Consider the following 13,215-nt stretch of genomic DNA (forward strand, 5'->3'; position numbering starts at 1 on the left):
TGTTGCAACAGATTACTGAGTGTTGCTCCACTATCTCGCTCTGCTCCATAGTGTCGCTGCTCGATAGTGTCACTTCTCGATAGTGTGGGAAACTAAACAACGGCTAAGAAATTAAAATATACGAAAACAACTAAGAAGCATCGAGGTGGTAGTTGTATGCATATTCCTTTTTGCTTTTTCCTTTTTCCTTTTTCCTTTTTCTTTTTTTCTTTTTTTCTTTTTTCTTTTTTCCAATGGCCGAGCAAGTTTGACGACTGAGAGGAGCTTGGAAAAGCAGGGTAAGTAATAGTTTAGAGTAAGTAATAGTTTAGAGTAAGAGCTTTAAAGAGTCCGAGTTTATGCATGTCATAATGTGGATCAAACAAGATGGCTTTATTCCACTAAGTCGTACTTATGACACTTTGGTTTGGTCTTGCATACACTTGTCTCAATTCTGAAATTTGAGCAAAAAGTGTGTCACTACTTGAATGATTATATTCCTGTTGCAATCGAGCAACAATATCTTCAGTACCCCACAGTTTTGTCTCATAAATGTCGATTTTTTTCCGTAAATCAACTAGATATTTATATATCTTGTCATTCTCATTGATTAGCTCTTGATTCAATTTGGGAATTTTCGAGTTTTGCAAAAATGAATGATCTTTTGAGTCGATCAATACGTTAGCTGCAAGTGCTATGAATTGAAACAATTTACTCGATAATGAATTGTACTTCATTGTCAATTCAGCTAGTGACACTGGCGGTATATCTGACAATTGTTTTGCTTTTGATCGTAAATGGTACTTTATAGGATTTGACTCTATATCTTTGCAAAGTCTATAGAGCCATTCAATTGGGTACGTAGTTTGGTCGAAAGGAATTAATTGTGCATACGGGGAATCTGCTAGCGTCTCTATTGATTTTTTTAAAAGGCAATATTTCGATGTACCGCTGGGGTACCGCTCATATACACTTTGTTTCAATTCTGGACTTGGATCGGGGAATTTCTTGAAATTTTCAATAAGTTCAGGTGTTGTTTGGATATGAGGCACTTCAAGCTTATATAGAATACCTTTGATATTCCCCCAATGAACACAACTTTTTAAAGCAATTAGAACATCCGGATAAGATAATGCTTCATCATTAATGTTGAAGTACTTCTCAATGTAGAACTTCATATAATAGCCCTCTAGCTTTGTACCGATATGATGATCGGTATGCAAGAAATTCAATTTAGAACAAATCAATAGGTTTATACCTTGAGTTGTGTGGGTTTCAGTCAAAGGGTATTGTTCAATGAATTTATCGGCTTCTTCCTTTATCAATTGTCGTGGATCAATTTTGGAGTTTTTCAAATGTAAGACACTCGAGTTCTCTTCTTCATACCAGTGGTTTTCCTCTAATGTTTGAGCTAGACTTAGAATAGTACAGCAAAATTCGGGATATCTAGTTAATATTTCGCCATTGCCAATGTTGTATAAGATCATAAATGCGGAATAGAAGGATAGTTTGAGCTCTAATTGTTCAGGACATATAATGAGGTGTTTATCTTCTTGTCGTATTCTTTGAAGTGTGTTATTAACGACCCTATATTTGCGTCCCTTTTTATTGTATTCTACTTTTAGTAGATCGTTTATTTCTTCAAGAATGTAGGAGGAGTATTCAATTAGCGCATCTGATGGAGAAGCTAGAGCCACGCTGCAAGACATTGTTTCTGAAACCATTATGTGGTCTTATAAGCCTACTACTGAGGTCCAAATCATCTCTTGATGAGAAAAACAAAAACAAAAATAAAAATAAATAAAAAATAAAAAAATCGTGAGACGTATTTTCTTACCCTTTTAGGAAAGTGTTTACATCACGTGATTTGGGCTGGAACACTATCGAACAAAGCGAGATAGTGGAGCATTGACTGCCACCAACACTCACAGGTAAAGAGGACTGCCACCGACACAGGTAAAGAGGACTGCCACCGACACAGGTAAAGAGGATATTGGTGGGATGACAGAAAAGCCTTGGTGTTATTAAAGGTGTTGTTTCTCTTCTAAATATTGATCTTAATAGCTATAATTACTGAGCTCGTTAATTGTTGAGTTTATTTGGTTACTAAAATTGGTTCAAATTTAGCCAAAAGATGATTGCAAAAAAAAAAAGTGTCGAATTGTAAAAGAAATATCTATTCTATGTACCCTCTTGCTCTGGCCTTTGCCCTTGGCAGAAAGTGCCACAGGTGTATGAGATAAAGATAGATGCGGTTACGTTAAGTCTCGGTGTAGTCAGTGGTTCTCCACTATCTCGCTTTGCTCGTTAGTGTGTTGCGTTTAGTCTCGGTGTAGTCAGTGGTTCTCCATTATCTCGCTTTGCTCGATAGTGTGTTGCGTATGGATTTGCTAGCAAGTTTCAATAAATAACGGATATTTACAATCTGTGATTCAACTTTCAAAATTAATCCGATTCAATATAGGAAACCTTTCCAAGAAAACCATTAGTGCCTACCTTATGTCAATCCAAAAATAAACATTGTTTCTTTTTGCTAATTAGATCTATCAACATCGTTTTAGATCGCATCTCGCTTCTACTTGCAGAAACTGACGCCAAAAGAGTCAAGAGAATGGATATTGACGTTTAAAACTATTAGAATGATAAAAGGAGAGAAGTAGAGTGGTCGAAACAGAAATAGGATTATGTACATTGAAGAACAATGTTCATATGAGTTTACAAGCATGTCATTTTCCTTTTTAAATTGCTATTTTTAGTTTTGATGAGAGGATGGTGACAAACACACGGTGAGGATCGTTAGTTGGTAATAATGCCTTTTTTCTTTTTAATAAAAAAATACGCAGACTTTTCATTCTAAAATTTTCACTCTCTCCACAGGTGGTAAAGACTTAGTCGTTGACTTATTATCACCAAGACTAGTAAAATATACAGCAAGCTTCATTTTTTTTTCATATTTTTTTTTTTTGGACATCCAAGGAGGTCCCTTGTAGAAAGTTGATTAAAAAAAAGTAGTTTATTATTGATATTGGTTTTATGTATATACAGTCAAGGGTGAGATAGTGTTATGGATTCGTAATTCTATACTAATTCAGACAAGGCGATGCTTTCGTGTGAAAAAAACCAAGTCTAGAATTTATTTAAGAAATTCTGCTCATCGAAAGCCTAATCAGTCGTTTGTTACTTGATGGAAATTCCAGGTTAGTGGGTTATGAGCCTTAACTATTCTTTTTAACAAAGACTGCTTTTTTTTTTTACAAATTGTCTGTCTGATGATAGAGCCTCTCGTAAAAATAAATTGTTTTTGTAAACAATTTATTTTTCATTATTTTTGTGTCTGCATATAAGCCAAAAAAAGTCTGAAAAATTGTGTGTTTATTTCATTTATAGTTTGTCACACTGCCGAGAAACAATCAGTTTTCCTATATGGTTTCTTTATTCTTGATCTAAGGGGATCTTTTATTGGATAGTAGACTGAAATAATAGGGGAAAGGGTGACGACAAGCGAGGTTAAGATTAGGATGTGTGTATTTTTTTTTTCTTCTTTTTGTTTACACAACTTGTTTAGTTACTGATTATATGGTGTGGTAGTGACATCAAGTGAGATTAGTATTAGTGTGGGGCCCAATACTCTCTACATTGAGCACCTTTGTTGTTTCCGACTTTTACCAGTTGAAAACTTTTTGAAAGAGATCAATCAATTTAGACAATCTAATTTCGTTTTTCTTATACACCGCCTCTGGTTGCTAGTTCAAATTATCACCTTGTTACCAGATGCGAGAGAAGCTACTTGTAAAGAAAGAAGAAAATGATTAGTAGATACTTGAAATTTCAAAATATAGTTGTTTTCGGAGTTATTTACGAAAACGGAATGAAAGAGCAAGTGCTTGTCCATAACTTCTTCATAGGCTACTGAACATGTGTTTTTGCTTTGTACATAATTTGGTCAGGCAAATGAAAGATTTGGGGTATCGGTGGGCATGTAAATTTAACTCTCAAAATTTAATGCAAATTTGTAAAACAACTTTTGCATTTGATTTGCACTTAATTAAGTGAATTATAGACACAGCATAAAGGCGATTATCTCTAGCGAGCAAAGCGAGCTAGAGACGAAAGGGAAAAATGACTCTAGCGTGTCCTACTGGAAGTATACAGAAACATTGGCTTGATCTAAGAAACATTGGCTTGATCTAAGAAACCTTGACTTGATTTAAGATTAATGCTTATTGATTGAAAATTAGCAATTGTCAACTTGAGATAAACTAAAGACAAACTTGGTTAGAAAACACCGGGTCACATAAACACAACCAGGAAATATTCGTGCAAACCGATGCAACCAAATCACTTTTATACTATACATGTATTCATGAACCTATTTCTATTCTATCGATAAGAAAATATTCGTGGTACACTCTAGTCAAGTGCGCTTTATAGAAATCTGTACTACTCAGCAATACAAGGGTTTTTTTTGCTTTGCATTGCAACTTAAACTCGAGATTTCAACTCTAAATTTATTTCTGGATTCCTAACAACAAAAAAAGAACCCACCATTGACCAGAAAACCTATCTACCAATCAGCAAAGCAAACACTCGCAGTTATCGAACTATTTGAAAAAAAAAAAATAGAGGAAAAATTAATAGATCAGGCTATAAATGTTTGCTGTAATTGTTGCATTGTTAGTTGAGCAGATTAATTATTTCCTATATGGGGAGAAGGAGAGACAAAGAGAAAGGAATATGAAGAAGTTCCTAGGAACCCTTCTCAATTTGTAGAAGGGAACCAATAAAAAAAACAAGAGGAGATACATAGATAGAGAGAAAAAGACCAAGACATTTTATTGAAAAACGGGGACGGGGACTGGAATAATAAGTCCAACCTAGTCCAGTCTCTGGGTCCACAGGACCTTAGGTTTCAGGCAATTTTTTTATTGTCTCATTCATCAAATTTTTGATTGATATGTTTAAGCAACCACCTCAATGCTTATCATTTTTCCTACGAGTTTCCAAAATTTATGATATGATCTTAACTTGACCATGACTCAAATAATGCAACAACGAAATGAAAAATCATTCTATTAATAAACCATAGCATAGCCCTCCCCCCCATCTTTGAGATTATAATCTACATAATGCCAAACTAAACATACACAGGCAGACGCCTACTAATTAAGAAAACTAAACAATACGCAGTTCGGAAATCGGTCGATACCTTGTCTTAAGCATCGACTAAAAAAAATTGATTGTTTGTAGAAGAGTTGGGTTTGATTTACACTGGCGCTTGGGGTTGATTAAATTTTTTAGATAGATATTCTGTTGCATTTTTAAAAAACTTTAGTATGTAGTATTCCATCATAGTAGTTTACACAAAAGCTCTATAATACAGAGATAGAACTCGTATATTTTTTCTTTGTCCTTCAATCGGAGTAATGGTAGCGAGTTAATGCTTTGCGGGTAAAGTAATGATGTGTCATTTTTTTAACCTTTTTTTTCCAGTGTCTGATTTTGCTGTCAAGTTTTTGATTTTTCTTGGCTATAGCAAAGAGTTGTAAGAGAGAGAATCAATAAGACCAATAACAGGTTAGTATTATGGTTGTAGTGATTGGTTTTTTTTTTTTTTTTTGATGTTGCATTTGAGAATGATTGGGGGAGTGGTTCTGGAGAGAGAGATAGAGAGAGTAAGCGGGGAGAAGGATTGTTCAAGGACAAGGAAATACTAACTCATATGAATGGTATATAAATAGATTTTGATTGGATATTGATCAACAGAGATGATTTTTGTTTGACGAAACAAAACATCAACTAATCATTCTAAAAAAAAAAACCACCCAGTTATTTTCTTGTTTTTTTTAATTTTTTTTTAGGTTTGATCGGGTCGCGACCATGTTTGGATTTTGTTGGGACTTCAAAGGGGCAAATAAGAAAAGCAAAGAATAGAGCATGTCTCGTCTTTTCTATCAAATCATAATCAGGTAAGGCTTGGCTTTGACTTTGGCTTGGCTTGTATTTGAATTTGAAATTGGATTTACCGTTTTTTTTTTTTTTTTTTTTTTCCCGCTGTTACTTACAGCATCAGAGTAACTGCTGTGCTTTTGATAGTTGATAGTTGTCGTGAGTCAAAAGTTTCAGTGAAGAATGTTGCAAAGAAAGGGGAAGGCAAATAGCTAAGGGGATTATTCATTCATCTTTTTTGCTCACACAATCTCTCTCTCACAGTAAATGACAGGTAGATAGACTCCACTATCGAGCAGAGCAACACCAAGTAGCTTGTTGCAACACTAACGAGCAGAGCAACACCAAGTAGCTTGTTGCAACACTATCGAGCAGAGCAACACCAAGTAGCTTGTTACAACACCATCTCGCTCTGCTCGATAGTGTCTGCTCGATAGTGTCTGCTCGATAGTGTCTGCTCGATAGTGTTGTAATAATATTCTAAAAACTTTGAAATATATTCAGATATGTATTGGCAATTGGGCTCACCCTTGCTATGAGGTTTTTCCCGCGGATTATAGGACTCAGTGAAAACGAGGAGTTGGATACCCGATGCAGTAACTATTAAGTCCGCGTTTACGGAAATAATAAGTGTCAAAGAAAAAAAATGCGGCATTCAATAAATAATGCATGAATTACTTTGACAGGATACATCTTTAAGAAGAGATGCTTATTAATGGGATTATCTCGATTCTTTTGAGGGGTGGGGGAAGAAGAGATCCTCCACTTGTTCAAAAATAGCATTTTCAATGCTGTGTAGTACCCTAATTGCTATATAGAACAGTTGTGTCACTGTTGGTAGAGGAGGTGTTTAAAAGATGCCACCGTTAAAAACTAGCTTTAGGTGATGAAAGACCCAGGTGTAAATGGAAGTGTCTGCCATCATGCTATTGGTGGTTGGTAGGTTACTAAGTAGTGTGTCTCTATAAGAAGCGAGTAAAAGAGGAAATGATGAAGAAGTCCCTACTGGTTTTGAGATCTGAGATCGAGGTTAGGGACTTCAGGAAATGATAAAGTCCATACTTGTTTTGAGGTTTGAGATCGAGGTTAGGAGCTTCAGGAAATGCACTTGAGATTTGGCGCCCCAAGAAAAAAAAAAAAGCTAGAGTTTTTCGGGAACAAAGGAGATTTAAAGTCAAAGTAGTGACATATAAGCCACTAAATAACGGAAAAAGGGAGAGAAAAAGATGAAAGAAAAGAATAAGTTGATTCATAAGGGAGTTTTTTTTAACATAAGACTCGTGATAATTTCATAAAAAGCTATATAATGTAATAATAGTAGTGGCGAATTAAAATCCTTTTAGTAAAACTTGTATGTAATGTATAATATCTACCCCAAAGTGAAAAAGCAAAAAAAAAAAAAAAAAAAAGATGGTTAAAAGTGATAAAGTGGTCAAACCACGAGTTTGATGGTGTTATCTCCTACACCAAGTTCATTTTCTTCTGCTCCTTTAACGATTTAATTTTCCTTCTTCTAGCATTAATAAACCAATTACTCAATTGTTGTTGATTTAAGCCCGTGCTCATCATTAATTGGTTTTTCTCAAACGAGTTGGGGTACGGATGGTTTAAATGGTCGTTCAACCAACGAAGTAACACAAATGTAATCTCTTTTGGTAAATTGTTTCTCGTTTTGCGTTTCGAGTAGCTAGATGAGGAATTTGGATTGGTATTGGAAGAAGAAGATGAAGAAGAAGATGGAATACTTGGTGTCGAAGATGAAGAAAGACTTCTTGATGGAGACGAGACAGCACTGTTAATTGCTGCGGAAAACGAGTTTGAATGTGAGTTTGATCGTATCATTTGAGGTGGTGCAAGGTAATGGTGAGGAGGGTATTGTGGGGGTAGCAGCAGCAGTTGCTGCCTAGAATATTGATGATGGTATGGTAAAGATGTAGGCGACGAAACGGAAGATGCGTTGGAACTGGTATATGAAGTAGTAGTAGGTATAGGCGATTTGCTAAACGATTGCAACCGATCGTTTGTTGTAGTTGTATAGTTTGCGGCAGTGATACTAGTAGGGGGTACTTGAGAATATGATTGTTGAAGATGAGAAACTGCTGGTAGTATCTGCTGTTGGGGTAGCTGCTGTAGCTGTGGCTGTGATTGTGGATGTGGTTGTTGCTGCTGCTGCTGCTGCTGCTGCTGAGCCAATGGAATCAAGATATTGCTTATTGGCGGTAAGCTAATCCTCTTAGATATAGGAGGAAGTGAAGGTGGTAATTGGTAGCTGCTGGTAGCTGATATCGAAGGCAAAGACGACCTTGAATTATTGATTAATTCTGCTACCTGCATGACTATTAGTAGTAATATGAGTTATGGGTAATAGTAGTAGGTATATTACTTGTTACTTTTTGGGATATAAGAAAATGGCGGGGAAGACAACATTGAAAAGAGGATTCGTTTGTATATTTATAACCAATTTTTGAAAAAAAAAAATTCCAGCTGAAAAAAAAATCTGGTGGGTCCCAGTGTCGGTAGATTGGTGGTTGTGCTGCCGCTTCATACAGGTCGTGATGGTGAAGGATGAGGGAAGATAAAACACACAGTTAAGGTTTTTTTTTTTTTTTTTCTTTTTAACAAACAACACAATTAATAGTGTATTACATAATATATACCGTAGTATGTATTATAAACTTTATTTTAAATTGTTTTTTTTTTTTTTTTCTTACTTTTTGCTTGTCCGTTTATTTGCGTTTAAGAATACATGTCACCGGGTAACTTAATATTGAGAGATATGTAACATATTATTTAGCACATTGATACTGTGAATTAGGTGAGTATCGTGAATGCCGTGAATGGCGATGTGTCAGTGACAAAAAGAGTGGTGTATATGCTACACATGGTGATCTCTACTTATTTCATTTGTATTACAAGGTGACAGATATGTTTCAACTCTTTTTTTTTCTTTTTCTTTCTTATTCTTGTCGCCTTGGTTAAAGATACCCTGAGATATGTCAGTGGCATTACATCATGCAAAAGTGACAGTTAGATACCCATCTCGTGTCTGATGTCTGAAAGGCCCGGCTAATTTCACCTCTAGTTATGTAAGAGTTGTCAGATTGTGCAGGCTATGTAAATATGATTAGCGGCTAAATGTAAAAACGGTAGAAAAGACAGTTATTGGGGCTTTTGTGTGCTTTCAGACACTAAAATTTTACATGTATCGGAATCTTACGCCATATTGCATACTTACACCCTACACATAATATTATATATAGCGTTGTTATCACTCTTCTACCGTTTTGGGTACACAAAATCCAAAAACTGATAAAGCGTTAATGCAGATACGAAAAAAAGACAAATGACAGAAGAATAAAAATAATATTATGTAAATGGAAAAAAAAAAAAAAAGGAAAGGTTATTTTGAACTTTTTCGCAGAAATGCAAGATTTACAAATTGGAAAAAAAAAAAAAAAAAAAAAAGAATGAGGAGATCTGGAACAATATAATATCTTCCGCGCTACCAATGAGAGGAAAACGAAACAGAGTTTTTAGGGAATATGAAAAAAGCAAAAGTTGATATCAAGACGGGTAAAGGAAATTTCCCTCCTCCTCCTCCTCCTCCTCCTCCTTTTCTCCCTTCCCCCCTTGTGTATATAGAAGGATATCAAAAACACGCATAACTGTACAGGACAACAGAATGGTGATAGATCATTCTTACAATGTGTATGTGTAAAGAAACAAGTCACCCCACCATGTAAACTCAAAAAAAAAATGTAATTTTTCAGTGACATCGACATCAAACTCAAATCAAACCCGTTTGTGTTGCATTTGTTTTTGGTCAATTTGTTGTATTAAACTTTTAACCTTTTTTCATTGTAAGCTTGTAAGAAAATAGAATCAAGACACGTATTCAAAGTGAGATATTTTTGGCAATACATATTTGATACAGAGAGAAGAATGGTGGAGATGGCCGGTGCCGCTTTCTATTTTTGTGAATTACTGCATGTATTAGTAGATTCAAAATGACATGACGTGCCCCCCCTCTGGATTTTTTGGTCCAAATGAATGGCTTCTCCTGCTTCAATGCTTTCACATTGTTCTGTTGCTTATTACCATACTCAATTTATTTGTGTAATATCAAAAAAGGATTAAATATTAAAGGTAAATATGAAAGGTTAAAGTAAAAGTAAAAGTAAAAGTAAAAGTAACAGTAAAGGTGAAGGTAAAGGTAAAGGCAAAGGTAAAGGTAAAGGCAAAGGTAAGGGTATAGGTAGGTAAAGGTAAAGGTTAAGGTATAGGTAGGTAAAGGTTAAGGTATAGGTAGGTAAAGGTTAAAGGTTCATTTGGCTTTAATTGAAGGAGATATCGGTGAATGTGAAAGAAATCAGTGGTGCAACAGATGCTGTTGCACCACTGAAACGGACGTAATTGATATGGAAAACTAATCTAGACCAGCTTTTCTCGTGTGACAATTCCAGAAGAAAGCCTGTCCTGTCCTTTGATTATCCCATAAAGAATGCCCCATACTTGTGCTTGTGCTTGTGCTTTTTGGTACATTCTTCCCCTCCCCAAGAGGGATTGTTACCAAGAACTAAACTCTCTTGGCTTGGTCAAAGGATATTTGATAAATAATAATAATTGAAAAACAATGGTTCCAACAAAATATATTGAAGCCTGGGTACTTTGTTGATATTTTCTTTTCTTTCCATTATTTTCTTTCTTTGATAGTGAAACTTATAGGCTTGGTATTAAATACAATACCAGCTTTTCCTCATTCCCAAACCCCCCTCCCATCCTTCCCCCCACATTATTATCATTTTCCAACTGTTTTAAAAAGCAACATTTATGTCAACAACAACTAAAGCAACAACAACAACAACAACAACAGAAAGATCATTTTCACAATAATAATAATAAGAAGAAGAATAATAAAGATTTACTAATACGCGCGGGAAATGTCTCTTTAACTTTCTTTCAAAGAAATGGAATGAAGAAAGATAGTGGTTAGACGAGTTATCGAGTTTATTGACATAGACCTCTCACGTTACTTCCTTGAATCAGAGTGGGTGGGTTGTTGTCCCCCCCCTCCTCCCCCCCATCCTAATAAACCCAATTATTTAGGCTTTTTGGTTTACATTTTTTTCTTGTATTCAACACTTTCAGTGTCGAGGTTTGACTTTTGACTTTTGACTTTTAACTTTTAACTTTTAACTTTTAAGTGTTTGACTTTGACTTGGAATTTGAAAGGACCAAGAAAAGAGTAATGACATTATTCTACCTGCCAGTGCCAGTGTCACTTAACACATCTCTCTTGGTGTTATCATTTTGTTTTGTTTTTTTTTGGGGGGGGGGGGAGGGAAGACTCTCCTTCTGTGTTAACTCTATTCTTGGATTTCTCTTGAAAGTTTCTATTTGTTTTAACGCTCTTTGTTTCACCAATATCTGCAGGTTTATGCTTAGAAGAACCGCTGTCGTAATAGATTTCCCAAGCAGGTTAAAACCATGCAGAACAAAGAAAACCCTTGATTATTTTTTGGGCCGCATTCTTAACTGTTTATTATGTAAGAATTGACCCATACTTACATAAGAGAATGGATAATAATTATGTAAGAAAAAATTTGATTTCGAAACTCTCTGGTAATATATATGGTAGCATGGTCTCACCCATGAATGATTAAGAATGAAGAAAAGGAGAGAGGTTAAACCTAAAAGGAGAGAGGTTAACCCTAAAAGGAGAGAGGTCAAACCTATCAATATATTTCTATCAGTTATCGGAGTATCAATTATCGGTTGATTTATACAAAGGTGTTAATATGTGTAAGGAAAAAGAAAAGTACCAGGAGCAACTTTTTCTACTTCATTTTCTTCAAGTTCCTGTATGAAACATTTCAATGTTTAAATTACCCTTGCTTTGTTGTTCACCATCTTTTTCACCCTTTCCTCTCCACATAAACAAACCCTTTTTTTTTTGACATGCTGACTGACACAATACTTTACATTCATATCACCATTATTAATTTTTCAACTCTGTTTCTAAAATATTTCAAAGTTTTTCTTTATTCATTTTCTTTTTTTCTTTATTCATTTTCTTTTTTTCTTTTCTTTTCTTGTACTGGTGATGTGACATATTAATTGTTTAGCCAGGACTCCAAGAAAAAACATGATTTGGAGAGGTGACATTAGTAGCGAATTGAGTTGAAAGTATATTGGAAGACACCTCAAGTGGAGGGAGAAGGGAAGGGGGGAAGAGACGGAGGAGGAGAAGGGAAGGGGGGAAGAGACGGAGGAGGAGGAGAGAAGAGGGAAGAGACGGAGGAGGAGGAGAGAGTGAACATGGTGGTGCTGGATCAAGAAGCCGGTCCCTCCACACTAAATTCTCTTTTCCTTAGTAACTTCTTCTTCCTCATTTTGTAACCCCCCCTCTCATATTAGACAAATTACCCTACATTGTCAGCTCAATGTGACCTTTTCTCCTTAAGGCGATTTCAGTCGTTTAAACTTATCTTACCTGTAACAATTCAAACTTTAATTCCACATTCAGCTCCCAAGCAGATTAACAACCAAAAACTCGTGCGTGCGTGAGAATGTGTCTTTTTTGATGGTTTCTGCCACTTTTATGGTTTTGTCCTTTGAGTGTTTTATTTAAAGTTTGTTTAAATGCAATTAAACTGGATTAGCCGCCTAATTAACTAATTGACTGACTGACTGACTAAAACTGACATGGGTTGAAATACAGCAATGATGTTACGTTCTCTAGTGCACTTTTGTTTAGTTACCAGACACTTAATTACTTAGATATACCGCTATACAATGATTAAAAGCCCCGGTGACAATCAATTTTTAAACGCACACTCTTTTTTTCCTGATTGGAAACGTCTACTGTGTTAAAACAGAGTCTCCATAGAGTTCCCCAACACCTGCCATAACCTCTACATATAACTCCCAACCTATTATTTTCAAATTAGTGTCTATCAACAATGAACAGTTTTTCCTCTTTCTCTTCTCCTCCAAGGGTTATTCTTCTTCCAATCACTATCTCATTCCTCGATAGTGAGTGATGGAATCTACTTCTTTAGCGAATTTCTGGTTCTAGTTCTGTCTTTTTGTTTAATTTAATGATCAAAGCGCCGCTTGCACACACTAAAGTATTTTTCTTTCTAAAGCCTTTTGTTTTTTCTTTTAATTGCTTTTTGTATTTACCTTTTCAATTATATGAAACTTGTTGAAGGATGATGCAAGGGTAGGGTTTTTTTTTTAGCTTTGGGAATGGATTGTAGTGAATTACTGCGGTCTAATGTCGTAATA

The 13,215-nt window shown here is 35.4% G+C and overlaps 2 protein-coding genes across 2 annotated transcripts; both read right to left on the reverse strand. All coding sequences in view use genetic code 12, as the record gives it.

Moving 5' to 3' along the window:
• Positions 1-380: 380 nt before the first annotated feature.
• Positions 381-1,703, reverse strand: KGF56_002082 (uncharacterized protein; the record flags this gene model as incomplete). Its single annotated transcript, XM_049323272.1, has 1 exon — positions 381-1,703. The coding sequence occupies one exon, from the start codon at positions 1,701-1,703 to the stop codon at positions 381-383; it is 1,323 nt and encodes a 440-aa protein (XP_049180871.1).
• Positions 1,704-7,386: 5,683 nt separating this feature from the next.
• On the reverse strand, positions 7,387-8,259 carry CUP9 (transcription factor CUP9; the record flags this gene model as incomplete). The annotated part of the gene is made up of 1 exon (XM_049323273.1): positions 7,387-8,259. The coding sequence occupies one exon, from the start codon at positions 8,257-8,259 to the stop codon at positions 7,387-7,389; it is 873 nt and encodes a 290-aa protein (XP_049180872.1).
• Between the last annotated feature and the right edge of the window lie 4,956 nt (positions 8,260-13,215).

This window comes from Candida oxycetoniae (assembly GCF_023343755.2).
Source record: "Candida oxycetoniae strain CBS 10844 chromosome Unknown scaffold13, whole genome shotgun sequence".
In the NCBI taxonomy this organism is placed as follows: Eukaryota; Fungi; Ascomycota; class Pichiomycetes; order Serinales; family Debaryomycetaceae; genus Lodderomyces; species Lodderomyces oxycetoniae.